This window comes from Chaetodon auriga, chromosome 18 (assembly GCF_051107435.1).
Source record: "Chaetodon auriga isolate fChaAug3 chromosome 18, fChaAug3.hap1, whole genome shotgun sequence".
NCBI lineage: Eukaryota > Metazoa > Chordata > Actinopteri > Chaetodontiformes > Chaetodontidae > Chaetodon > Chaetodon auriga.
Genome location: NC_135091.1, coordinates 7,623,594 through 7,649,968, shown reverse-complemented (window position 1 = coordinate 7,649,968; position 26,375 = coordinate 7,623,594). Strand labels below are relative to the sequence as shown.

At 45.2% G+C, this 26,375-nt stretch overlaps 3 protein-coding genes across 4 annotated transcripts; 1 reads left to right on the top strand and 2 right to left on the bottom strand.

Annotated features, from left to right (window-relative positions):
* Positions 1-3,713: 3,713 nt before the first annotated feature.
* On the bottom strand, positions 3,714-14,881 carry mideasa (mitotic deacetylase associated SANT domain protein a). Of its 2 annotated transcripts, XM_076756839.1 has the most exons (14): positions 14,355-14,834; positions 13,109-13,905; positions 12,180-12,994; positions 10,530-10,745; positions 8,029-8,371; positions 7,873-7,939; positions 7,636-7,778; positions 7,432-7,535; positions 7,114-7,189; positions 6,900-6,988; positions 6,215-6,358; positions 5,862-5,978; positions 5,540-5,697; positions 3,714-4,690 (listed from the first exon to the last, which is right to left on the bottom strand). In XM_076756839.1, the coding sequence occupies exons 2-14, from the start codon at positions 13,641-13,643 to the stop codon at positions 4,435-4,437; spliced, it is 3,063 nt and encodes a 1,020-aa protein (XP_076612954.1). In that variant the 5' UTR covers positions 13,644-13,905; positions 14,355-14,834; the 3' UTR covers positions 3,714-4,434. The 2 variants fall into 2 exon arrangements, with proteins under 2 accessions (XP_076612954.1, XP_076612953.1); XM_076756838.1 differs by having other exon boundaries at positions 12,180-13,905; positions 14,355-14,881.
* A 1,083-nt stretch (positions 14,882-15,964) lies between these two features.
* ttbk2b (tau tubulin kinase 2b) lies at positions 15,965-23,128 on the top strand. The gene is made up of 15 exons (XM_076756549.1): positions 15,965-16,197; positions 16,660-16,782; positions 16,892-17,039; positions 17,540-17,613; positions 17,718-17,858; positions 17,993-18,097; positions 18,514-18,579; positions 18,671-18,763; positions 18,852-18,977; positions 19,067-19,224; positions 19,479-19,668; positions 20,031-20,245; positions 20,344-20,806; positions 21,085-21,779; positions 21,860-23,128. The coding sequence occupies exons 2-15, from the start codon at positions 16,714-16,716 to the stop codon at positions 22,206-22,208; spliced, it is 2,892 nt and encodes a 963-aa protein (XP_076612664.1). The 5' UTR covers positions 15,965-16,197; positions 16,660-16,713; the 3' UTR covers positions 22,209-23,128.
* Positions 23,129-24,319: 1,191 nt separating this feature from the next.
* Positions 24,320-26,355, bottom strand: churc1 (churchill domain containing 1). The gene is made up of 4 exons (XM_076755921.1): positions 26,194-26,355; positions 25,868-26,003; positions 24,854-24,924; positions 24,320-24,712 (listed from the first exon to the last, which is right to left on the bottom strand). The coding sequence occupies exons 1-4, from the start codon at positions 26,230-26,232 to the stop codon at positions 24,620-24,622; spliced, it is 339 nt and encodes a 112-aa protein (XP_076612036.1). The 5' UTR covers positions 26,233-26,355; the 3' UTR covers positions 24,320-24,619.
* Between the last annotated feature and the right edge of the window lie 20 nt (positions 26,356-26,375).

Sequence of the window (26,375 nt, the reverse complement as noted above, 5' to 3'; positions counted from 1 at the left end):
GTGAGTGAGTGCATTTGGCAGGGCTACAGCCGCCATCTTTCACCCCGAGATCATTTCAAATTTCAGCAAGGTGGCTTCCCGAGCTGCTTATTTTGCAGAGTCATAACAAAGGAAGACTCTCAGCAAATAAACGAAGAGTGACTTTGGTAAGAAGGACGGGCAAATGGGCACAGCTTCCCTGACTTTGCTGCGAGCATGATTTAAATGCTTCTGGTTAAAAGTTTCACTGTTAAAGATTAATTCAGTCATTGTTCCCTCGACCTCCACGCCTGGTGGTTGAGTGGTATGATTTAAATTGTCGCTCTCTTCACAACACATTACAGCGCTCCACAAGGACATATTAAAGGAAATATACGTATTCTCGCACAGGAAGCAGTTGGTTAGCTTAGCTTAGCATAAAGATTGAAAACAGGGGGAAACAGCTAGCCTAGCTTTCTCCTAAGGTAAGCAAAATCCACCAACCAGAACCTCTAAAATTTACCAATTAAAACGTCATAACTCCCTGTTTTTACACTTTTTGCATATATTAAACAAAACATATTGTGCTAATTAGTGAGCTTTACAGGCTTTGCTAGAAGGCCTGTTGTGCTACCTTGGGCCTGTGCTAGCTGTTTCCTTCTGTTTCCTCTGTTAATGCTAATCTAAGCTAACTGGCTGCTTACATCACTTCATATTAACTATCCAGACATGAGAGTGGTATCGATCTTTTCAGCTTACTCTGGGCAAGAAAAGGTGAACAATTAATTTCAACAATGTCTTTCTATTTCTTTAAGCTGTTGGAACTCAGCATCGTCCCTCATGCTGGACTTGGGACCCCGACCAAGGTAATAATTTCCCCTTGAAGTGGGAGGGTAAGTGCCCCTTCATTCAAAAGCAAAGGCAGCACTTGAAGGCGCAGACTGAGGCCGAGATCTATGTGTTCCATTAAAATGAGCAGTGATACACATTTCACACAACATGCCAGTGCCAGTCGCCGTCACCTTCCTCGCTGCACTGTAGATGAATGGATTGTAGTCGTGGGCCATTTGCATAAGCATAACAGAGTAATGCTGCTGACTCTGGCTAAAATACTGATAGATGGGTTTAATTCCATTACTGTGTCAGGATGGTGTGTCAGCTGACCTGCAGCAGAGGCTGCAGGGCTCTTTTATGTTCCCTGCACCGCACCTGACTGTAAAACGCTAGAGAGCTGTGGATAAGGATGACAGACAGATAACCAATCGAAGCGAGAGGTGTCACAGGTCAAGAGGTCGACCTGGCAGATTACATCCCTCAAGGCCATTGACCGCGCACTGAAACTGAGCTGAGTGGTTTGTCAGTTATATGGCCACTGTAGTTATTACATGAAGCGATTTTAGTTTGGCCTCAAGGACAGCTGGATGTAAACAGTGCTGGAGGGATTATTTGCCTTACGTACAGCAGGATGCAGCTCTCTCTCCTCTGCGATGTGCTACAAGCTTGCTGAAGGTCTTCTGGTTTAAATGCAGTAAATGTGGTTGGTTGGAAGGTTTGCAAATATCAGAACCAAGACCAGTGACTGCTGATGTGTCTGTCTCTGCCATACCTGCTTTGCCAAGTAGCTTTCTCTCTCACACACACACAATATAACTGTTAAAATGAGAGAGTGCACAGTAGCTCCAAAGATGTGTGTTAATGCATTGAGTCAGGTGTGTAGACTTTACATTAATGCAGAGTGTAGATCATTTGGGGGGGTATGTGTCAGTGTCAGTGGGGGTCCCTTGGCTTGTTGATGAGGCCAGCTGCAGTCGGGAAGAAGGAGAATGGATGGATGATAAACAGATGGATGAATGGGTGAATGGCTCATCATCAATCAGGTCCATAAAGACTTCTTTGATTAATCTTTAAAACCGATTAAAAATCCACATTTTTGTTGTTCTGGTGACCAAAACTCATACGTGTAGCAGTGACTGATTCTCTTATTTTTGGCCACAGATGAAGACAGAGTGACAGGTTGATAGAGATGTGTTGTATCTGTGTTAAGTCACTTTATGAGCATGCTGTATACTGTGGTCCATGCTTGTGTCTGTGCACTCACTGCCAGATGACACTGACCTGCAGCCTCACAGGTCACACGTCCAGAAAATGATCAAAGTTTTATCGCCGAGCGGCTGAACATAAATTATCTTAACATACACTCCTGCTCTGCATCAGATTTTACCTCGGCCCTGCTGAAGAACCATCGATCTTCACATTTGTCTTCCAGACGTTTAGTGACATTGATCCAGCGTTTTGCCCTCGTCTCCGTCGCTACACACCAGTCTGCCTCGTAATGTCTCCATCATCTCCTCTATCCCTAACCTATTCTGTTGAGCCCATGTAGCTGGGTTTCTAATGGGGCCTTATTAGCAGGCCCACTCCTCAGGGAAGACATTCGATCCTCATGTAAACCTCCAATGCTTTGTTACAAGCCCCGGGGCAAAAACAGGACCCTCAGAGGACATTGAATACACCACCCAGCTGGTTACATCACTGCAAACCCTCCATCTGAAATGTGGACAACATGTCAATAATGAGCAGCCATACGTTAAGCTTGACAACCAAATATTTACATATACTGGGCCCAAACTGTCTGTCTGCCAGTGTCCATGAGGAATGGACCGCCACAGAATTAAAATCACTCAGCGTCTCTTTAGTTAAATTCTTTACACTTTGGTTCCTTCTGTTCATGTAGGGAAACAACTCCTGATAGTACAGTACTGAACTAAGATGATCATTACGTTAGCATTGTTCTTTGCATTGTTCATGGTGACATTGGCGTTGAGCTCAAAGCACTGCTGTCACAGCCTCACGGAGCTGCTAGCATGGCTGCAGAGTGCAGACCATTAGTCTTTTAAAATGATGGCATCACTTACTTGAATATACGGGAGGCTGAAGATGTGTGAGCACTAACTGTGTGTGATTGAACTGGCAGAGACAATGACTCAATGTCCATTTTGTGGCGATCTATTCCTCTTTGTTCCATGCATATCATTAAATCCGGGGATCACAAAGTAGTGAAGTCAGAGGATTTTCCTTTCTGTCTTGGCTTGAGATGCAGTTACGTGTGTGTGTGTGTGTGTGTGTGTGTGTGTGTGTGTGTGTGTGTGTGTGTGTGTGTGTGTGTGTGTGTGTGTGTGTGCGTGTGTGTGTGTGACCCTGCTTCTCCAGCCAATTTCTGCAGGAGCAGGAAAGTAAATGAGAGCTGTCAAGGTCCGACTTGTCAGTGAGGAGTCAGGGACAGGAACAGGGCCACTTTGTCCTTTGTGATCTCAGGGCAATGTGCCTTGCATCTCATCTCCTGAGGGCGACAGGCTCCACTTCCCTTTACTGAGCACGCTCTTTAAAAAGCCGAGTTATGTCACCTCCGATCAATGCCAAATTTCACCACACCCTCATGACTGAAGATGAGTTGGCTTTCCAGCCCTTAATCCGAAAATGATAGGCTGTCTAGGATACTGAATCAGACCTATGAATACAGGATTTTAAATTTAGATTTTATTGTGGTAAGTCTTTTTTGCTTAGAGCATGCACATATTGGTGTAAGGAGCTCTTTTTTACATAAGAACACATAAAGGAAACAGTCAGGTAAAATGACAAATGGCCCAACAAGGTACATTATCTGCAACATAGTGAACCACTACCTCCACCTGCTGGAGCAGCGATGTCTTGCAATCACACACAGACAGCTTGGACAAACAAAAGACAACACTTTTGAGAACAGTAGAGATTTTTAATAAACTTTTCAATTCACAAGTCATATTGCAGCTGACGTGATTAGTTTTTATATTACCAAAATCATTGCAAAATGCAGTATTATAAATATATGGCAATCTCATATATACTTTTTTGTACATATTCATTTCAAAGGTCCCTTAGTTGTAAAAATAAGCGTAACCAACCTAAACGTCTGATGGAAATCTGCAAAATTCAGCATAGTATTTTCCTAAGAGGGAGATTTTAAATACAAGCTCTTACACTATAATTATTTAAAAGGGCTGCAGCTATAAGTGAAAAGATTGTTCTGATCTTTGATCTTGATGTTTTATTGCTAAACAGGCATCCTGATTATCTTATGAAATATATCACCGTAAGTCCACGCAATGAAAATGTATAATATTTTGACATATATTCAATTAAATAAAGGATATAAAAAGGCAATATTGGCAAAAAGCAGAAGCATACAGTATAAGTGCATTTACAAAAAAATAAACTTCCTCTGAATATTTAAAAGTTACAAATGTGTGAAACTGGAGTGTGGCTGTCTGGCTGCTGGAGAGCAGTCCCACAGAGTCAGCCTGTGAAGGAGTGTCAAGGTTAACAGGAAGACCTTATTCTGCTCTCCGTGAGGCAGGACATCTTTCTTCAGCCCTCCCTCTCTGATCTGACCCTCTGTTTACCCATCAATCAGTCTCCTCATCGATTTCTCTCCCGCTCTCAATGCCAATCTTCATCGTCGTCATCCTCGGCCTCAGAAGAGTCTTCCTGGCCGCTGACCTCCGCCTGCGCCATCATTCCGTTCCCATTTCCTCCCTGATGAGCCGCCGCCGCCGCTGCCGCCGCCGCCTTCCTGGCCCGAGCTTCAGCTGCTGCCTGTTCCTCCACCTCTTTCTGACGCAGCGCTGCAGCCTTCTTCTCCTGCTCCGCATGACTTTTCATGTGAGCACTGCGACTCTTCACTTTATAAAACACCCTGTGGTAAAGGAATTATGCAACGTTACGCACAACAGCAGCTGTTTGGAATGATGACGCACCGAATGCAACTGATAGAGGACGATTACAAAGTCTACCACACTCTACTGCAAGGACTGAATTTCAAAATCCTTGTAAATAATGACTCACTCCTTGAACTAGTGAAGGATCTTTAGGCCAGTTTGGGATACTGGGAGGCTAGAGTCCAAGCCAGCATGCATCAGCTGTGCAACCACTTCACTAATCAATTAAAGTCCACAAGAAGATGTCCTGAAGTGTTTGTAACTATGTAACTGAATTCAGAGTGGAGATCAAATGTGTGTGTGTGTGTGTTTATGCCTATAAGGGTACATGGCAACAGGAGTGGCCTATTGCAAAAACACACAGACTTTCCAAATCAATTCATAAACTTGCACAAGACTTTGTGGGAAATGGTCTTACACCAAACGAAAGCTGATTCAACGTTCATGCCATGTGAGGTAGTGTGAATGAATGCATGAATGCCTGGATGCATGGATGCATGCATGTTCGTGGTTGCAGCAATTGCAAGTTTGTGCTTGTTGTCAATACTTGGGAGAACAGAGATCCAGATTGTTCAATGTTAAATGGGTACAATTCCTGTACATATATTTTATCTGCACATCTTCGTATGGTTATGTAGTTCACAAATCCTTATTTTATCTCTTATTTAAAACTTTTCCATATTTTTGACCCATGTGAGGATCAGCAGGTGAACCGTTTTATAGTCTCACGAACATTAGTGAGTCTGCAACACCGCCTGAGCAAGAAAGAGCCATTTAGTCGAAGCTACAGATGGGAAAAAAGCACATCTCTGATGATTTGGCCGTACCTGCCACACTTCTTGCATGGAAATATTGCGTCAGGATCCTGCGGGGGCTTTACAGGCACTTTGCTCTTCTTTGCTGCAGGCTCGGGCCGAGGCCTGGGAGCAGCTGACTGCGGGTTGTTCACAGTGTCCGGCTCTTTGATCATCACCATCGTTCCTGCCTGCAGCACCAGAAATGATGTCAGTCTGATATGTTTTTTACTCCGCACAGATGCAACCAGGCGTCTTGACTCACATCCAGATCACACTTAAGTTACTCAGAGGTGTGTTTACCTGTCGTGTGAGGTGTACTATGCACTACTCGAACATGCAGTGAAAAACTTACATAGTCGTGAGCCTGTAGTGACTGAGCAACCCTTGCCTGCTGGCTGCTCTCATGGATCTGGTCGTACGAAACGTCCATCTTCTCATCGCCATCCATCAGTTTTGACTGCTGTGAACTCTGTAATGAATCACATCCAAAAAAAATACAAAATGTCACTACACAAAAGGTTAGAGCCACCTTTAAAGCTCTGATTTATGAGGAATATTTGGTGTCCCTGCTCCGCAATGTGATAATGAAATTCCCATCCTGACTCAGTCTAAGTAGATACCGTTCAGCACGTTCATTCCATCCCATTAACTGGGTGACTTTAATGCTTCGTGACACACCTGTCCGTCACATTTCAGCCACTCTACCTTAACATCCACCACGGCCTCTGTTTGCTTCTCCACGGGTGAATCTGGAGGGCCAAAGGTTAAAATCCCGTTGCGGCCGATCTTCACCTGCTTCTTGTACGTGTAGTAAAACTCCACACACTGAGCCACAGTCTTGGTCTGCACCTTTAAAATCGATCCAAAAACACATGCGTGTGCAGAGTGTTATGATCATAATAAGCTTCCTCCTGTGACACTGCTGCATGGGATGCATCTCACAATATGCAAGTGTAGTGTCCACATATAATAACAGATTACTGGAAAGAAGAACGAGTCGGTGGAATCTTTATTGCTGTTCTTCAAAATGAAGACCACATTGACCAGAAATCCAGCTACTTCCTGTCACAAGACTTACTTGGTCTAATTTTCCTCTTTTGTTTTGCATTTTGAAACCGAAGTTTTAGGCGTCTAGACAAAAAGGACATTTCCATTACATCTGAATGTGGCTTCATGTTGTCAAATACCAGCACGAGCCTGTGTGTTTGAAAATCTAGCCTTTTCTTCTTTGAAGCAATTATACTTATGCCTCAGAATTAATGTGTTAATGATTTATTGCTGTTAAAATGCCACACGGGGCACATTTAATTAAATGCAAATGTATTTTTGTTAGATTTATTTAGCCTGATTCATAGTCGTTCATGCTGCAGGGTAAAATTAACGAGCGTACCAGTTTCTGCACCATAAAGAAGTCCTTCCTGTAGGCAGAGATCCCCTTATTGAAGTAGCGCTTCTCTTCTGCAGTCCAGCAGTCGGAGCCTGTGAGTAAATCAGCGCAATTTATTGTTGCTTACAAGAGAGAATGAGGAGAGGTGGCGAAAATGACAGAAGCAGGAAGATGAAGAGATGGAAGCATCTTATTTTCCTTTCATGTCGACACTCACCTGAGTAGTGATAACCTGCCAGGTGATGCCCTTTGGGAAAAACTGGGTCCTGGAGCATCAAACGTCCCAGCATTACCTTTAAATCGACACCATTAACTGCAATGAGTCGTCATTCTTGATTTGAGTGCTTTAACTGTGCAACACTATATAGCAGCAAGTCTGAAAAATGCTTTTCAATTAAGACTTTTTAATACTCTGAAAATATTCTGTTGCTGTTAAGTTTTAGGAATTTGATTTAAGTAAAAGGTTTCCTGCAAAAAGTCCCGGCAAACTGAACTGTAGTGAGCTGACTGAGTCATTATGAGTCACTATACTCACAAGGAAATCACCTCCACATTCATGTAAACAGTGTAAAACCAGCTCCTGGTTGGTTCCTCCGCCCCTGAGCACACTGGAACAAGCCATGTTCATCAAGTCCTCCACTGGAAGAAAGAAAGAAAGAAAGAAACAACGGTTTGAGAGAATCAGCGGGGAGGAAACAATGAAAGGGCCAGTGGATGACAGGCAATGTGAGATACTAACTCCTCTCCTGATCGCTGTGTTTGAGGCAGGACTCGTCCAAAGGGAGCCACACCAGGTCGGCCTTGTGCTGGTCAAACTGGGAGGACAGCTGATCTTGCAACTCGGGAATTTCTGCCTGGTACTTCTGGCCGATGTTGATGCGTCTGGACAAGTAAAGACAGGACGCAAACATGGAGTTCTGGTGATGTCAGGACATTTCTGCTAACCTGAGAGGCCTGTTTAGACGGCTGTACGTACGGTTCAAGGCTGGCAGGTGTGGCATCGGCGATCAAGGGCAGAACCGGAGGTGTGATTTCCGAACTTGCTGAAAATACAAAGAAATGTCCTTTTTTGGAGATTACCCGGCCTCATTAAGAGAATGTATCACCTGTACACGCAACAAGTAAGACTTACTGGAGCGCAACAGGCTGCGTGTCGCAGATTTGGGCGTAGCAGGCGGCGGCGGCAGGATTTGGTTGCTTGCGATGTTGGTCAGGAAGGTGGAGAAATAGAGTCCGGAGCCCTCACGCACAGGAGACAGGATGGGTGGAGGTGTGTACGGGGGCAAGGTGAGGGGGTTGTCTGGCAGGCGCACTGGAGAGCGCAGGTTGCTCTGGTAGGAGGAGATGGTGGAGTAGAGGGATGGAGGGATGAAGGTGGATGGTTTGTGTGGGGGGATGATGAGAGGCTCGGGGCGGGGTCGGCGCTTTAATTTGGATTTTCCGTCCTCGTCCAGTCCCAGATCATTCTCCCCATCCTGGATAGAGGAGGAGAGGAGGAGGTACATTTTAGGGTTTGGATAAGACCAGTTGACTGGAAAAGTCCGATTTTTTGGCTTTAGATCATACCACCCAACGACAAGTCAACCTGCCCATGATGAATTTGTGGGTCAGCATTAAATAAGCCTTGACCGCCTCCTTGTGGACAAATGAAATTGCCTGTTTTAGAGCGTGTACAACGTATAAAGGTTGAGTCTTCACCACAGCGGCTGCGGTTTCATTCCAGTCCAAAGCCCTTTGCTGCATGTCATCCCCCCCTCTCCCCTGCATTTCCTGCCTCTATTCAACTGCCACTACAAAATATAAATAAATCAAACAGTACTATTAAAAATAGCCTGTTTTCAGCAGGTTCATTTCTGTGCCACTGTGTAGCGTTACTTAAGCCAATCAGGCACCTTAGGGTTTCTTTATTAAACAGCACCTTCTGCCACACTTTGCATTTTGCTGTAATTTACTTCCTCATAATCGACTGGTGTCAGTAAAGGAGTTCTGTTTGCTCGTTCAGTGGTCATTTTCTGCAAGCAGATGAGTCTTAAATACTGAAAGAAGTAAGGAAACTCGAGCCGTCAAGCTATTAAACACATTCATTTAATTTAGCTTCGGGGCTGCGCTGATGTTAATCTGCTGTGGACGGCTGCATGTTCGGTGATGTATGGGGTTGAGGGGCATCATAGAGCGCAATTAATCCAACGTTACTCTTTCTACAATCAATCGACACGAACACATTACTTTGACAACCCAAAAAGAAACACCTCTGCACGTGTTCGATGAAGAGCTGCTCACTCCTCAGCCAAACCACCAGCTTTACTGTCCTCCACGGTGGAAAACTCCTCTCTCTGTGCATAGCATGTAATCAGACGGCGTTAACAATAATTACTGACTTCTTTATTAAAGCAGCATGTTTGGTTGTGCTGGAAACGGATTCACCAGTTGCTCCGCTCTGTATTTCTGACAGAGCAGCCGCTCAACAAGTATTTGTTATTGTGTTCAGCCGCACTTGTTGTTATCACCAGTAAACATGTGTGGAGCCAAATCAAGCAGGAATTTCTATTAGACAGAATACGAACAGTCGCTCTCAAGGCATCAACATTGACCTTTCTCACATCTGATTGGACCAAAGCACCACCTGCTGGGTTCTCATTGCTCTAATCTTCTGTTTTTCAACATTGTCACACTTTTTCCTAAATCACTGTCTAATTAACCCTGATATACAGTAAGTAGGAAGTCCATTGTTCACTTGCTAAATGAGGCTTCATTGTGAACCTACACGCCCAGTTTAAACAGCTGTTCGTGTTGTTCAGGATTGTGGAGTTTCTGAGTCACGTTATCATCTAAACTACGCCACAAACATTGGATGTTTTCCAGGCTGACATCTCGAAGGCTGCACTCTGCGCGGGCGCCTGTGCTCATGTGAACTTCTGAGGCTGCATTTAAAGGGGGTCTCGGGGTAGTTACGCAATGTGGTCAGAGTCTGAATAAACATCTAGAAGCACGACTTTTATATGTGCTTCATTGTGGAATGTGCAAAACGACCATCACAGGGTTTCAGAGGGCGGCAACCAGTGGTGAAAGCACAATTACTCAAGTACTGGACTTGTGTAACATAGGGATACTGGTACTATAACAGAGTACTAACTGCACCTCTCCTTCACTAAAGACAGGAGTATGAGTTCAAAATATGACGCTTAGCTTAGCTTAGCTTAGCTTAGCTTAGCATCAAGACTAGAAACAGGAGGAAACTGCTGAGTTGGACAAGAAATAGTGCAGCATAAAACTTAATGAATTACACAAACGAGGCTTTACCTTTGGTCAGAGCCAGGCTAGCCGCTAGCATTTTATGCTAAGCTAAGCTAACCAAAAGCCTTCTCAAACATCTCATCTAACGCTCAGCATGAAAACAAATAGTAATAGAAAGTTAAATTAGCTCCCTTTCACACAACTACAACATCAAAATTCTGCTCACATAATAATATCATGTAATAACTATTCAGTAACGTAACAGATCACTCAAAGGGTCATTCTGCTGCATAATAACTACTCTTACCCAAAATCTATTGTTTTAATGCTGATTGAGACAATATCAATAATAATCCAACGATCAAACCAATGCAAACGTCCCCATCTTATGACACTGACCTGGCCAAAACTCTCGGTCATGGAGTTTCTGAGCGATCGCCGACGAGCCACGATGACAGAAGGTTTCCTGTCGGACTGTCCCGCCGGCCGCTCGCCCGGGCCAACTCGTCCCTGAAGCCAGCCACCCTGAGGATCTGTCTGGGTCCTGTGCACTGGCACAGACACGGGGATAACCAGGGGCACCATAGTGGCCTGCCTGCCTGGAGGACCATCTTCCTGTTGAGGCATAAAAGCAAAGAGGCGGGAGGATGACGTGGGAGGGAAAAGAGGAAGACCCAGATTTGGGATGCAAATGGAAAGATACTGTGATAGATAACATACACATGGAGGCATTTTTAAATCAGATTAATTTAGAAAAAATAAACACATTTTCTACCTGAATGAAAACATGTGTGTTGCATTTTATAATAAACGACATTTGGGCCACAATTAAAGACTATTTTCATTATAGATTAAACCAAAACATCTTCAACTGTCTCGTTATTCAACAATTATTTCTTTAATCGATTAAGTGACATAATTGAGAATCAATAGCTATTTAGTGGCTACTTTACTCGAAACGTTGCATTTACAGAGCTGATTTCGACTCCTACAGGTGAAGACATCTGGAAATCTGCGGCGCTGCCTCCGTCCAATGTAACATAAGGATCACACAGACTCGTTTTATTAGCACATATTTCCACTCAGAGGAGTGTGCACGCCTTCCTGGCATTTCTGGTCAAGCTGATAAAATGTTCAGCAGTCCTGAAGTCTAGCAGCAGCAGTGAAACATGTAAATCACTTTTTATGATTTACACTTCGGGCAAAAGTGAGTCTGAATCTCTTATCCTAATCCAGAAAAGTGTTGCTTGTTAACCACAAAACAACAGCACTGCCTTGTGAATAGCAATATTAAACCTGTTTGGTGTGTGCTGGGGAGGCTGACAGCTTGGCCCCTCCCTAGCTCTGCTGAATGACTGGGAAAGAGCCTGAGGAATGTGGAGGTGTGCAGACATGCAGCTGCTCCAACTGTACATCCAGCATGCACACTCGGCACAAAACCCTACAGAGGAGGCTGAAAACCCCTCGAGGGCAGAGCGCTAAACATTGCTGTGCTGAGAAGAAACAGACAAAAATGAATTTAACTACTGCTTTAAAAAGCTGCTGAAGAAAAAACAAAGATGGCAGTTGCAGTGGGTGTGCCACAGAATGTAAACAAGGTTACGGGTATTATCGCCTTTGTTACGGCGATAAAACGAGAACAATATCTCAAATCCAAAAAGGAGGAATCTTCACTAATAGCAGTTTTTCAGATAGCTGCAGGACAATGTAGTATACACGATGACTGTGTGCACTTTCAGGCAGCCTGCTACAGCTGAGATTTCGACAGATGTAGGAATCGAGTAAAGTGACCTAAGAAAGGGGTTTTGTAAACCATCAGGAAGTCCTGCATAGAAACAGGGTTCTTCCTCTTTATACAGCTGCTTTCCAACTTTGCCAAATGAGAAAATCTGCTCCTACATGCACAATTTAGCTGATCTTGCCATTCTTGTTGGGCCTAAAGCAAGTCTTAAATGGCTATTTTGCTGTGAAATTGCCTTAAATAAACAGGAAATTAACTACAGCTGCAGAGTAATGGGTGATTTTTTCTTTTCTTTTTTTAAACTTGACCATTTTAGCAGGCTCCATTTCTGACGCCTTCTGGGCCAGAGTCTCCAAGTTGATCTCCTTAGACGCCCTCCTTCTCCTACTGGTGATCTGGATGACCCCTCCTGTCGTCACTTGGCTTTCCCCTCCTCTCACTGCCTGAACGGCTGCTACTCCATTCTGGGACGTAGGGGGCTCTTTAGAGGCTTGAGACCAGATGTTTGTCGAAGGGGGACCCACTGGGGACTGACCGTCTCTGGAAAGGCGGCGCGAGCGCCGAGGGGCAGCTAACTGTGCAGGATTTGTGGCGGCTTTCTCAGAGCCTGGAGCAGGTGCAGGTGATGCATCGTGGGTTTGAGCCTCTGGTTCCTGCTGCGGTTCCAGTGAGACATCCTCCTTTTTAGACGTGGCATCAGGTGGACAAGACTCAGGCGGCTGATAAGTCACAAAGTTTTGGGTTTGTTGCGGTTTTGGTTGCACCTGCAGTTGTGCCGTTTCTTGCTGTGGCACATTTTGTTGCTGCAACTGCTGCTGTTGCATTTGCTGCATGTGTTGCTGCCGCTCCTGTAGCTGTCGCTGGTGATATTGGTGCTGCATCTGCTGCAGTTGCTGCTGCTGCATCTGATGCTGTTGGATTTGTTGCTGCTGTTGCTGCAAATGCTGCTGTTGTTGTTGTTGCTGCTGCTGCTGCAACTGCAGGTGATGCTGTTGATGCAGCTGCTGCTGTTGCTGCTGCTGCTGGTGATGGTGATGCATTTGTTGCTGCTGCATCTGATGGAGCAGCTGTTGTTGAGTTTTGGGCTGCTCGCCGTACGCCAGGCTCGGCACTCCCTTGTTGCCTGGAAAAACAGAGTAATAACCGGTTGAGAACTGTTGCTTGCTGGGCCTAAATGTTGTCTGGAAGGGCTGCAGCATGGACCCCTGCAAAGTGTGAGAGGGCACATGGGGCTGACCTTGGAGCTCCACACCTTTGTGGGCGTGCTGGTAGGCCTGCAGCTGAGCCTGGTGTATTGCAGCCGCAGCGTGCTGCTCCCACTCGAGCCCCCTCCCCTGAGCTTGAGCCTGGGTGGCATCTCTGTAAGCCTCGACGGGACCTGGCAGTTGATTTTCTGCCGCCATCGGCAGAGCTACACCCTCATGGACTCCTTTGTGGAACGCCATCTGACCTCTGACATTCATTCCGCTCATATAGGGGCTAAAGTTCTGCCCCCAGGCTGGCACAGGGGCTTCCTGAGACCAGCCGGGGACCTGTGTGGAGTCCTGGTGCATCCACTTTACGGGAGCAGCCTGTTGATAGTGCGGTAGACTTTGGGGCCCTTTCTCGGGGTTGTAAACACCAGAGCTGCTAGCTGAGTCACTGTGGCTTGACTCTAAAGCCGGAGGTCCCATGCCATAATAAACCTCCCCTGAATGCTGCACAGGCTCTTTCATGGCTGCAGCCCGAAGCTTGCCGCTCTTGTCGGTATTTACTTGAGGAGGAAGACTCATAGTAATATTGTCAGGTACAAAAAGGGGGTCAGAGCTCTCAATGTTGATCTCTGAGCGTGCAAACTGCTCAGTTACTGCCTCTGTAGTGTGCTCTCACTGCCTGTGGCTGAGGAATTCTTTGTTTAATTGTGTATACAGAGGTATTTGGGAGGAAATATAAATCCCAAAGGAAAGTGCAGGGTGGGGAGCATGCAACCCTCCTTCCAGAATCAAATCTGAGCTCTGCTGTCCATTCTTCTCATCCTCTTTATGGTGCCGGACCCTTGTGAGAGAAAGGAGGAGTTAGACACTTTCTTTTTCTCTCAAGACAAGCATGAAAAAAAAAAAAACTTTTCAGACGTGTTTCACTCGTGTGCAGCAAGGAGGAAATCGAGGCCTACACAAGCAAACAGCCCAGTCAGTACACAGAAAATCAGACAGACAGTTGAGTTGAGGTAAGCGCTGCTGGAGCTAAACCTATATTTCGATAATTACGTCCAGGTGCGTGCAGAGAGGACGCTACGAGCTGAAGAAGTTTGCAAGCCAGCAGCAACAAGGAGGCGCCCACACTGTAGCTGCCATTTGGCATAACAAGAAATACAGGAAACGAAGGGACTCGTGCAATCAGCCGACGATAGCCAGTGATGTTATGTTAAAAATCAGCAACAAGGAAGCGCCTGAGGAGTGCTGTTGGGCAACACGGCGGATTAGTGAAAAACACAGTGTATGTACCTTATCAATGGTGCACGGAGCTCTCCATGGCCAGCTCCATGGAGTCACTTTGGTTTCGATCGAAGTCGACTGCATGCAGCTCCATGAAGGGATCGTGCGCAGCAAATGTCATAACTCTTGACAACTTTCCCTCGAGTTTCACAGCGCACAATATGGCGAGCGGGCGAGTTTACGATCCAACGGAAACATAATCCAAAGTCCGGTGAGGCTCGTTAACGCCGTAGATACAATGTTGCACACTGTATCCGTGAAACCGTGCACTTCAGGAAAACATGTCCACAACTTTCTCCCCGCATCAGCGAGTAAACCACACATGAGACGGTGGCTGTGCGAGAAGTGTGCGGTGCAGCGGCCTGCTCCGCCGTTTTCGCAGATTTGGACACTGCGCTGCGGAGCCCCGCGCTGTCTGCGCTCCGGCGGTCGGTTTATCCAGACTGGCTGAAGCGCAGCGAAACTGCGCAAACACGCAGAAAGTTGTGCACCCCAGAACGCACCGCCTCACCCCAAAACAGCTCAACTCACATCCTGTTGTCCAATCCGATTGTGTGGCCACTCCCATCGCCGTGTCCGTGTGCGTTTGTTTTGCTGTCACGGCTGTCCCGGGATGAGGAGTCTCAGCTCATCACCTGAGGCTGGCACCAAAAGCGAGTCAATCCCCATAGAGCCCCATATTAAAATTGTCTCTCTAGCTAATTTCCCCATTCGTGACATCTTTATTGCAAAAAGAGAAACAATTCAGAGGGAAAAAAATGTACTTTTTTTTACTCCACATCTTTTATTTGATACCTTTTAGTCACTAGTAGCTTTGCAGATTCAGATTAATAATACAAAATATTATCAACAAATAAATGATGATATATTACTATGAATAAAGACAATGCTTAATGAATCCCTTAGTGAACATGCTATCCATCAGTACAATAAATAAAACGCCCCACTCGCTGCAACATTAACGTAACGTTATTAATGCATCAGTGGCAACACAAGAAACAATGGGTGATACATCAGAGAGTGAAGAAGGAAGTTGGTGAACATGACTAAATATAACGTGAATAAAATACATTACCTCATCCATGAACATTTCAGAGTCACGTCAGACAGATTTTTCATCGGCAATGGAGGTTGTTTAATGAAGACAACTACTTGTCCCACGCTTCTCCATCAAATGTCTTTTGTTTTCATGAAGAGACAAAAATTGCACAGTCTGCGTTTAAATAAAAATCTGAATGCGGAACTTGTACTTGCAACAGTATTTCTACACTGCGGCGTTGCTGCTTTTACTTAAGTAAAAGATCTGAGGATTTTTTCCACCACTGTTGGCGGAGGTGGTGGTGAGGGAGGTGAAGGCTCATCAATATTGTCAGGGGCACCAGGATTCCCTGCTACCCAACTGATGCTGTATTTTTCAACCATAATGATCAAAACTGATCAGTTTGAATGGTTGTCCAACAATGCTGGCTGTACAGTGTCCACTGCGCTGTTTGGACCACATGTTGTTCTGTGTTATTGCCTTTCACTCCTTATTTGATATTAATGTCTGCTATGTGCTGTTGCTCCTCATTGTCAGTGTCTCAGGGATGCAGGAGTTTGTGGGCCAATCCGGAGAGACTAGCGCTGTGACGTCACCCCTGCCGCTCTGAGGGAGCACGGGGCATCATTCCCCATCCATTAGCAGGCTAGCTGGCTAACTGTAGCTAATGTCAGCTATGGTCCATCACCATTATCTCATTTCTAAAATAAACAACTTCTCGGAATGACCTGGCTCGGTAAGACCACAGTGGGAGCATGGGGGCTGTTCGACTTTTACACACTAACTTGGATCGTAGTTCTGCAACGAAGCGAGGTAAGAGGTCAGAGAGGTTTGCTTCCCAACGTTTATCCTTATTAAACACGCTAGTTAGCTTGTTTACAGGCGCCGCATAGAAAACCGCCACCTAGCTAGATTAGCTTCCTAGCGGCTAATCCATTTAAACGACTGGTTTATGGCCATTTCAAAGCAGTGATAGCCGCTGCGCTAGTCGTAGTTGTGTTTTGGCACAGAGTCAAACAAACCAGACAGTGCTAGCTGCTGTCTTTTCGTGACCATCTAGCAGCGGTTTGCGTCTTACAGGAACCTTGGAGACGTGAGGTGTAGCTAACCTTTGTGGCCATTGAAATCGTATTCACTACGGGCCCAGTAAGATGTATAATCAGTTAAAAGTAGTGGCTCCTTTTCCCATTATTTGCACGCCCATTAGCATGCAGTGTTCAGTGACTTTCAGGGAGAAAACCGGTCTGAATTTTAAAATGTGCCCCGTGTTTTCAGTGAGGGGCTTGCGTCACTGATGCCAGGTGCAGGCAGGAGCTGAGAGCACTCAGGATGAGTGGAGCTGGAGAGCACACTGACATCCTGTCAGTGGAAGACGTGGTCAGAGACAGATGGAAAGTGGTAAGTGTCACAGAAGGAAGCGAACTCACAAAAAATATGGCTATAAATAGAGGAATAATTTCTCCACAACCATACCGTGTGTTGACAATGAATACTCCCTTCGTTTCAGGCGAGGAAGATCGGTGGAGGCGGGTTTGGGGAGATTTACGAAGTGTTGGATCAGTTGAGCAAGGCCACTGTCGCCTTAAAGGTGGAGTCTGCACAACAACCCAAACAGGTGCTGAAGATGGAGGTGGCTGTGCTGAAGAAGCTTCAGGGTGAGTGATGCTGTCCCCTTTGACACAGACAGAGTTGCTGACACTAACTGGCTGAGTAACACTGTTTCCCAAAATAATTTGTGTGGCAAATATGGTAACATCCCAGATCATTCAGTCAAATTGCCTCTCAGCCTAACTTAAAAAAACTTGGCGTGCGTGGTGTGAAATTCATCTGCTCCTTTCTGATAACGTTTTATTCAATAAAAACAAGTAGATTTTTATGATTATGAGTATCAGTGATCTTTTTCTATGCCCCAAAACACATCAACTTTCAGTGGGCATTTATAAACCAGTGTCCTAATGCATCCTACTAACTAAGATATAACATTTGCACACACTTATTTATACCTAATATTTACATTGAGAACAGTGTCAATAAACATCAAACATGCTGAGAAATAACAAACAGTATGAGGATTATTAATTGAGTCTGTTGTGAACAGCAGTGATCAACCAGTCTGCCTATTGATAAACATGCTGTATGTGTGTTTGTTTGACAGGCAAAGACCACGTGTGTCGCTTTGTGGGCTGTGGCCGAAATGATCGCTTCAACTACGTGGTGATGGAACTCCAGGTAGGATCTTGACCGGCCGATGTTAACCAAGTGATTTGTTTCTGCTGGCACCGAATTGCTGTGAATCATGAATGTGACACACAATGCTGATTTGCTGTTTTAAGGGGAGGAATCTGGCAGATTTACGCAGAACCATGACCCGCGGCACCTTCTCCGTCTCCACAACGTTGAGACTTGGGAAGCAGATTTTAGAGGCCATTGAAAGCATCCACTCTGTAGGCTTTCTCCACCGTGACATTAAACCCGTAAGTTGACCTGAAACCTGCAGTTGTTGGTAAATATGTTGTCACTGTCAGTAGCTAACTGAGTGACTGTATGACAGTCAGTCTACAGTTTGAATTGAACTTGCTTGTGTTTGTCTGTGTTGTTAAAATTGTAGTCTAACTTTGCGATGGGAAGACTAGCCAGTACCTGCAGATGCTGCTATATGCTTGATTTCGGCTTGGCCCGTCAGTTTACCAACTCCAGCCAGGAAGTCCGTCCAGTGAGTACTCTGTGCCAACTTCCTGAAAGCATGTTTTGTCTTTTTTTTTTCTATCAAATATCCTACAAATTACTTCAGCTTGTTTAGTGTTTATAGAAAAATACTGAGAGTGCCTTTAATCATGCTGTGCAGATGTACTATTTTTAGCCTGTTACAAAAAGGATGCAAATGAACACATTTCATACCAATTTGACTTTGAATGCATGTGACATCAGTGTGTGACCGTTCCAAAAGGTTTAAATGCCCCGGAAGTGTCTTTAAGACTAAAACCAGTTGTCTTTAACAAAGTTAACGTTTGTAGATGTCATGTAGAATCTATAAACTTTGTGTAAAGGACAAACATTGTGTTATGTGTGTTACCCCAGCATAGCACTTCCTTTTTACTACATCGTTATTTAATCTTTATTCTCTTTCAGCCTCGTCCTGTTGCAGGTTTCAGAGGAACTGTGCGATATGCTTCAGTCAATGCTCATAAGAATAAGGTGAGCATGCACCAAAAACATCTCTTTTTTTTTAAAATTCATACTAATTTTACCCTTGAAATTACTCTCACTTGTGTATCTTAATCTGCAGGAAATGGGCCGTCATGATGACCTGTGGTCCCTCTTCTACATGCTGGTTGAATTCATGGTTGGTCAGCTGCCCTGGAGGAAAATCAAAGACAAAGTATGTGCTTGGAAATATTAGTCAGAGTTGTAAATCACAGTATGTGCATCCATTCAAAGTCTTATTTTTCCCCTCTGTCTGCTTTCAGGAACAAGTAGGGAATCTAAAGGAGACATATGACCATCGACTCATGCTCAAGCACCTTCCCTCAGAGTTTAGCACTTTTCTGGATCATATCTTGACCCTGGACTACTTCACTAAGCCTGACTATCAGGTTGGCCAATCTCTTGTTTGGTATGTTTTGCATGCACTGTTTATTTCTCTCCAGCTGCCAAGTGCTGACGTCTGCGGTTTCTCTGACAGCTCCTGATGTCAGTGTTTGAGAACGCTATGAAGAGCCACAACGTGCTGGAGAATGACCCGTACGACTGGGAGAAATGTGATTCCGAGGATATGCTGACCATCACTGCCGCAGCAACCACTGCTCAGCAGCTCACTCGCCTCACGCCAGCCTACTTGGGGTATTTACAGACAAAGAAAGCTCTGTCACTATCCACATGTAACCTTTTATTCTATCAGTTGCTGTAGGCTCATTGTTGCGGTTTCACTCGTGCTAGTCAGAGTCTCTTCACACTCTGTTGGACGTGAATTCAAAATGTATAGCTGCAGCTTTTTTTAGACTCGAAATGTGCACAGTCAGAGATCCCTGAGAAATGGCTGCTCTAAGTCGTGCTGTGGAAATGAGCTGCAGGGTGACCTTCCTTCTCCTCCACAGCATGGCCAATGCTTCAGTGCTGCCGGGCGAGCTGCAGAGGGAGAACACGGAGGATGTCCTGCAAGGGGAGCGCCTCAGTGATGCTGACAACTGCCCCCCCATCCCTACGCCGACCACCCCTGGTGGAGATGTATGGGAAGAGATGGACCGCAACCGAAACCATAAACACGCCCAGCCGATGATCAGGAAGGTCGGGACAATGTAGTTTGCTGTAAACGCTCAGTAGAATGTTCTTACAATCCTCTTGGTGGACTCGGTGGTCCTCTTCCACCGAGTCCACCATGTTGCACCACCATGTTTGTACAGTAGTCCAGAATGGACAAACCAAACACTGGCTCTAGAGAGGCATTTTTATCGGCCACAGTAGGTTCTCATACACACTTGGTAGAGGAGGATAGGGGGAAGGAGCGTTGAGTTGGTTGAAATCTGCAACCGCACCACTAGATGCCACTAAATCTTACACACTGGTCTTTTGAATGTCTCGCATAGCTCTCAGGGGACACATAAGCAATATTTCAGTTTTTGAGCCTTCTTCTCATCCGTTGTCCTCAGGTGGTGAGTGAGGATGAACACAGTCAGAACCAGGGGAACCAGAGCCCCAACACTGGCTCCATGCAGAGTTCTCCTCGACGGGTGCGATCAGAGACCATGTTCTTGGATCGTGCTGCGCCGCTGCTCCGGAGGATGAGACACAGTCAGAGCTTGGCATTTGAAAAAAGGCTCGCACCCGAACCCAAGCCCACCATTGAACGCTTCCTTGAGGCCTAGTTAGTACTCAGTACACACCAAATTACAAAATATACGCATTTTTATTTTGGGGAAACGGACAGAAACTCACCATGACATGTACAATGTGTCATTTCAGCATGGGCAAACAGCGTCCTGTCCTTTCTCAAGTTGGGGAGAAATCCATTCCTGAGAGGGGACCTGGGCAGCAGACGCCCTCTTGCAATGAGGAACACTCTGGCACAGCAACCCCTGACCCAGAGGAGGGTGCAGCGAGCAGTGGATTTGTGGCAGTAAACCTCAGTCCTGTGCCACAGGAGGGAGACTCTCAGGAGTGGGTGATGCTGGAGCTAGAGCAAGGCAACGGTTCTGGGGCCACCAAGCCTCCAGGTGAGGCCCCGCATGAGGACAAGCCTGGCACAGCTGCCGAGACTGAGAACCAGTCCTCTGAGCCGCAAGATGGCCAGTCCACAGCAGTGCCGAGCAGTCCTGTCCTGTCGCAGATGTCCATGCCGGGTACGTGGTTACTGGGCCACAGGAGACTGCCGGGGATGCTAGGACAGATGCCGTCGGTCATTATGGGAAGACCCCAGATGGATCAGGTATTGGTGACCAAGCTTTTTGTTGTGTATGAACAGAAAGCATCATGTGAAATGAAACTAACAGTTCAAAGTGTTCAGGAGCTTTTACCAGGGTCTTCATCTGCAGATCGCATTCAAGTTTATAATCATCTGAACAGAAACCACAAGAATCTATATAGTGACATTCATTTACTGAGGCAGATTGTGCATGAATGCAGTGTATTGTATGGAATTTTTCAAATATTTTGTGTTCTAACTTTAGAAAAAAATCCCTCTAACAATCAATAAACTGTTCTCAGTCCTCTAGCTGTGCACCACAGTCCCCGGTCCAGGAGAGGAGTGATGCAATACCACTAGAGGCACCATCTGATAAATCTGACAAAGTCCCAGAGGAAGTCTTCAAAGATGGAGGAAGGTTGGAGTTAGCTCCGGTGCCAAGCTCAGCCAAAGGCCCCACTGCTCATCTGACAAACGACAGAGACCCAGAGAGCGATTCTGGCCTGCCCGACCGCTCCTCAGAGCCCAATCAGCAGCCTCAAGCTGACACAGCAGGAGGGGCTGTGGAGAGCACCGTCTCCTCCTCCCCACCCCCAGCTCTGCTCAGGCGAAGAGACTCTCCCTTGTCCCCAAGACTGAGTCGAATCCCAGTGCGGGACCCCACCGGCCCCCTGGACTCTCCGAGCAGGGAGCTCAACTTGGAGAGGCGTCACCGCTGGAGCAGCCCGGTCCCCGGCTCCCCCACCCACTCACCCTCTCCATCTCTGTCCTGTGACAACCTGCCTTGCGCTTTGCCGAGGGACAGGCCCTCCTCGGAGCGAGGCTCCAGGTCCGATTGTGTAGGAGAAGATCCTCTCTCTCTGTCCTCCTCATCAGGTAGTAAAAGCAAGATCCCACGTCCTGTGAGCACCAGCTTTATACCCGAGCAACTCACAAGCAAGTTTCTGCCTCGACCGCCTCCTGGGAAACCACCCATCCGCCCGTGTGTGGACAACAGGTATGACTTAAATCATCAGAATCCTAACTTTAATTTGTAGAGGAGGAAGAATCATCCTATAGATATTTTCTTGTCTCCAGGCGACGGCGGTTGAGAGTGCGAGCCAGCAGCACTAGCGACGCAGACTTCCTGGCCAGTCTGACTCAGCTGATGCAGGACCGCAGCGGGGTGCTCTTCAGCCCTCCTCCTCGCCCCCGCAGCTCCTCTTCCTCCCTTCAGCGCTCGCTAAGCTCCTCCCCCTCCCGCCAGGAGCTCCGCGAGGCCGGGGGAATGCAGGGACGCAGCCGCTCTCCATCCAGCTTCCCCGGCTCCCCTCCTGCTCGGCACGCTCACCCACAAGACAGGTCCGGACCCGGCCAGTGGGGCCACAGCACCAGGGGAAGGGGCCTGATCCATGAGGGTAAAGGCTTCGGCAAAGTGAATCGATGACTGTAACTGACACAAGTGACTGATCCGGATGGTGCAACTGTAGCGAGAGGCTGTCTCAGATCCAGTCCCTGATAGCATGTGTAAATACGATATTTACTCAAGGGAATGTACTGTATGTAATGTAAAATGTAAAAAAAACTATTTATTTATTTATTCATTTGTTGGATGTGTCTCTCAAAATACTTGACAATGTGGCTTGATACCTGCAGTTGAAACAAAAAGGTTGAGAAAACCTTAAGATTGCCAACTCTTTACCTCTCATTTCACTCCATATAGGCCTAATATGAGACCAAAAAGATAATGTTTAATACTTGAGGGATGTAAAAATGATGCTAATTGTAGATATGTACCATTAAGAAAATGGAATACACTAATAGAAACCATGCACTCGCGTTAAGAACACTAATAGTAAATGACACCACACGCAGTATACCAACATCAGCATTCATGTACAGAACCAGGGCATGCAGCCGCATATTGACCTCACTCCTGTAAAACAGCTAGATTAATTATTATATGTAACAACGACATGCTAATTTGGCATATCACAGTGTAGTAGTGTGCTTTTACTTTGCGGGGAAATATTTGTCATGCAAAAGGCATCAGCATATTAGAATGTACATGTAAGCGCACTCATACTTTAGTATTGTAAAGGTGCATGAGTATCATTGCAAATGTTTTTTTTTATTATTATTCATTTGTACAATCCGCTAAGACATCTGTATTTTTATTGAACTGCTTCTGATCGAAATACATCATAATGTAGACCAGCAGCAACCATGTGTATTTTTATTTCATGCATCGAGTAGATGGTAAAGGAAGAAAACGGATATAAATGGAACCTTTTCATCATGTCTCGTTGATGCTTTTCATTCTTAATCACAGTTTAAATATATATATATTAAAGTCAGTAAATTCAATCAATGCCAAATCTCAAATATATTATTTCCTGGCTACACACGCTGTAGTTTTCTTTGTGATTTAAGGGGCACTACCTAAATTTCCTCACTATTTCCTCATTCATGCCTTGCAGTATCTTGACATGCAGACCGTCTTAGTTTTAGTCTCCCAAGTTTTAAGTTGTCTCAAAGTTATCAACATGGTTGAATTTGTTTTGTGGCACTCAGACCAAAGAAAACTCAGATTTCAGTGTCCCAGTTCATAATCCACAGGTATTGGCTGTGAACAGGTCTTATTAGAACTACTTCTACAGAAGAAATAGTCCCCGGCTTAGCAGCACTCTCAGTCATCAGATAAACGGGAAAAGTCAGTTCAACCTTGACTGAACATGCTCAAGTGATGAAGTGGGGGATTTTATACACTCAATTCACACCAACTCAGACTGCGACATGTCCCCTGAGAACAGCCGCTTGTCAAATTCTGTCCGAGCAGCTGTTTTTTAAGACGGACGTCCCTGAGAGCACAAGAGAGACTGCTGAGGAGCTGGTGGCTGAACGGAGGGGGTGGTCCCAGATGACAACCACAATGAAATCAAGCCTCCACCATCTGTGGAACAATACGTAGCCACAAGTTTAACAGCTGTAATTGAGAGGAAGTTCATGAACACATAGACACAGGCAAAGACGTCTTTAAATAAAGACAAGATTAATCATGTTTTGGGCCGTCTTTTTCTGAAACATCAACCAGGTTTATCAGTGTTCGTAAATGAGGAAGTGATTGTCTTTGACGCGAGGGGTCCAGCATGGTAAGCACAAGTAGGTTATCTTGACACCTACGCAGGAAACTGAAACCACAACAAAAGGCCAGATGTTAACACTACAACAAGGAAATTAATGAGCAAACGCATCTCACAAAAAGCTCCACTCAGCAGCTGTTCTGGAGCGTTCGAGTCTGGCCAGTTGTTTTTGGAAATGCAGATGTTGAAAATTTCCATTTTCTTTTTTTTTTAGCGCTTTCAGCACTTCTTGTGCATGCAAATAAGTTCTTAAATGTAAAGGCTGGATTCTGTCTTAACATGGTGGCTCTGAGCCATACCATTTTGACATGAGGTATTCAGCAAGATAAATCGTTTTGAACCATGAATGCAGATAAGTATACTTTTATTTTGTCATGTCTATGCCTGCATGGTAGGCTCCCGTACATCCTCACTTTGTAACATCAGATATGTGTCAAACAGTAAAATGCAGACTAATAAAATGGTAGAAAAATGTTTATTTAAAGTCAATTGACATACCGTACATATAATATTTGTTGTTGTCATGGAGGGTAATACGCAGTTAAATGTCTCAGTCAACTCAGCATACAGTAGTTCATTAGACCTTTAAAATATGGTGTACATAATTGAAGACTTTGAATGATAAAAAACGGACTCTGTAACTCTGAGGCCAGCAGCATGTCCATGATGGCGACACTCGATTTAAAAAAGGGATCATGACCCGCCGGTTGGAGGTCTAAAAGAGAGGCGCAGACTGTCTGGGGTCATCTGGCAACACGCTGATGGAGTCCTCTGCTTTTCCACACAGCATGCAGAGCATAGTGTACTCCTGCACACCACAAAACAGACTTTATAGACACAATAAAAGACTGGACAGTGGCAACAACTAGCCATTAACACTGTTAGTATGCTTGGCCCTCTTAAAAACATGAATCTGCTTCGGTCATAAACCAGTGTACAGATACTTTACCTGATACTCATCAACAACGGAAAACGTGTATTCGTGCCTGGCGATGACGTGGTCACAGTTTTTACAAACATCTGGAAGGACAAATGGAGTTAATTACAAGTGGATTATTTTTAAACATGCTGCGGCTGAGTTTCTCAGAAGGTTGGGATTATTACCGCTAGCCACCAACGTTTGGCGAGGTATGAAAGAGTCTGGTAATTCCCTCTGCTTCACAAGACCCTTATGGCAGGAAATCAAATACACTATATGGCCAAAACCAATCAGAGGCCTTATATTAATATACTTCTATAACAGCCTCCAAAGACTTTCACAAGATTATGGAAGCTGGCTGAAGGGATTTGGGCCCACTCAGCCACAAGAGCATTAGTAAGCTCAGTGTTTGTCATGTTGAAACAGGAAACCCATCTTCCCCAAAGCAGGAAGCACACTAATCTCACAACTATCATTGCATGCTGCCTGGAGCATTAAGATGACCCAAGATTGAGCTAAGGGGCCTTGAACACACCCGAGAAATACTCCCAGAAGTACATATTAGTCCAGTTTTAGCTGCTCTGCACTGGCTTCCTATACAGGTCCTCCTCCTCATATACAAAGCCCGTCATGGACCAGGACCAAGCTACATCGTTAACTCCTTCATCTATTATTTGCCTTTAGATTGTCATCCTTATTCTACTCCATTTTTACCTAGATTTTAATATTTTATCGTGTGGTTTTATGCATTGTCTTTATTTTTACTTTCATCCTTATTTCCAACTTATTTTACTGTCATTTTTTTTAGCTGTTTTTATGGCTGTTTTTTCTATATAAAGCACTCACTTGATGCATGTGATGTCTTTCTTGTAAAGCACTTTGAGCTACAATTCCTGTATGACAGGCGCTATACAAATAAAGTTTATTATCATCATTACTATTATCTGGGAGGCTCTTCTCTCTAACTGGTTGTTGGAAACATGTCAGTTTACTGGCACCTGAAAACAACTGTCTGTCTGTCCTTGCACAACAACAGTGACTAACGGTCATATGTGACTATCTCCTCTTCATCATCATCCTCTGTGGTTTTATTGCTGATCAGCACAAAGTCCCTCTGATGGCAGTTGGCACAGCCCAGGTAGTTCATCAGGTAAGAGCCATTCTCCAGACAAGTGTTGCCCTGAGCAGGAAATGACAGGGGCGTTCATTTTGGGACCATCACATTCAATTCTGTCTGCTTTCGCAATGATGACCTGAATGCACCAGAGCATAGAGAGCAACATCGTATGAGGAGGCTAACTAGTTAACCTAACTTATAAATGTACCTTAGCATTGCTAATACTAACTTAACGTCTGGGGCTTCAACTTACCCGGTCCGGATATTCTTTTTGCACACAGCCGTTACACATTTTAAATTAAAATCTTTTTTAAAAAAGTCTGTTGCTGATAATACACTATGAACAGCTAACAAACAGCTAATTGTTTTGTAACAAAAACTCCACTTCCGCACGGAACGGTGGCCCCTGTGGCTCATTAGAGCTGTAAAGCACCG

What these genes read in the sequence shown, in the direction of transcription:
- mideasa (XM_076756838.1), bottom strand. Translation starts at nt 13,643, where the DNA reads ATGAGTCTTCCTCCTCAAGTAAATACCGACAAGAGCGGCAAGCTTCGG. An exon ending in AAATGGAGCCTGCTAAAATG is followed by an intron (nt 10,746 to 12,179) that starts GTCAAGTTTAAA and finishes ATGCCTCAACAG; the next exon opens with GAAGATGGTCCTCCAGGCAG. An exon ending in ACACAGCGATCAGGAGAGGA is followed by an intron (nt 7,536 to 7,635) that starts GTTAGTATCTCA and finishes TCTTTCTTCCAG; the next exon opens with TGGAGGACTTGATGAACATG.
- ttbk2b (XM_076756549.1), top strand. Translation starts at nt 16,714, where the DNA reads ATGAGTGGAGCTGGAGAGCACACTGACATCCTGTCAGTGGAAGACGTG. An exon ending in TGTGCTGAAGAAGCTTCAGG is followed by an intron (nt 17,040 to 17,539) that starts GTGAGTGATGCT and finishes TTTGTTTGACAG; the next exon opens with GCAAAGACCACGTGTGTCGC. An exon ending in GAACGCTTCCTTGAGGCCTA is followed by an intron (nt 20,246 to 20,343) that starts GTTAGTACTCAG and finishes GTGTCATTTCAG; the next exon opens with CATGGGCAAACAGCGTCCTG.
- churc1 (XM_076755921.1), bottom strand. Translation starts at nt 26,232, where the DNA reads ATGTGTAACGGCTGTGTGCAAAAAGAATATCCGGACCGG. An exon ending in GGAGATAGTCACATATGACC is followed by an intron (nt 24,925 to 25,867) that starts GTTAGTCACTGT and finishes TTGTCCTTCCAG; the next exon opens with ATGTTTGTAAAAACTGTGAC. An exon ending in CCGTTGTTGATGAGTATCAG is followed by an intron (nt 24,713 to 24,853) that starts GTAAAGTATCTG and finishes TGTGGTGTGCAG; the next exon opens with GAGTACACTATGCTCTGCAT.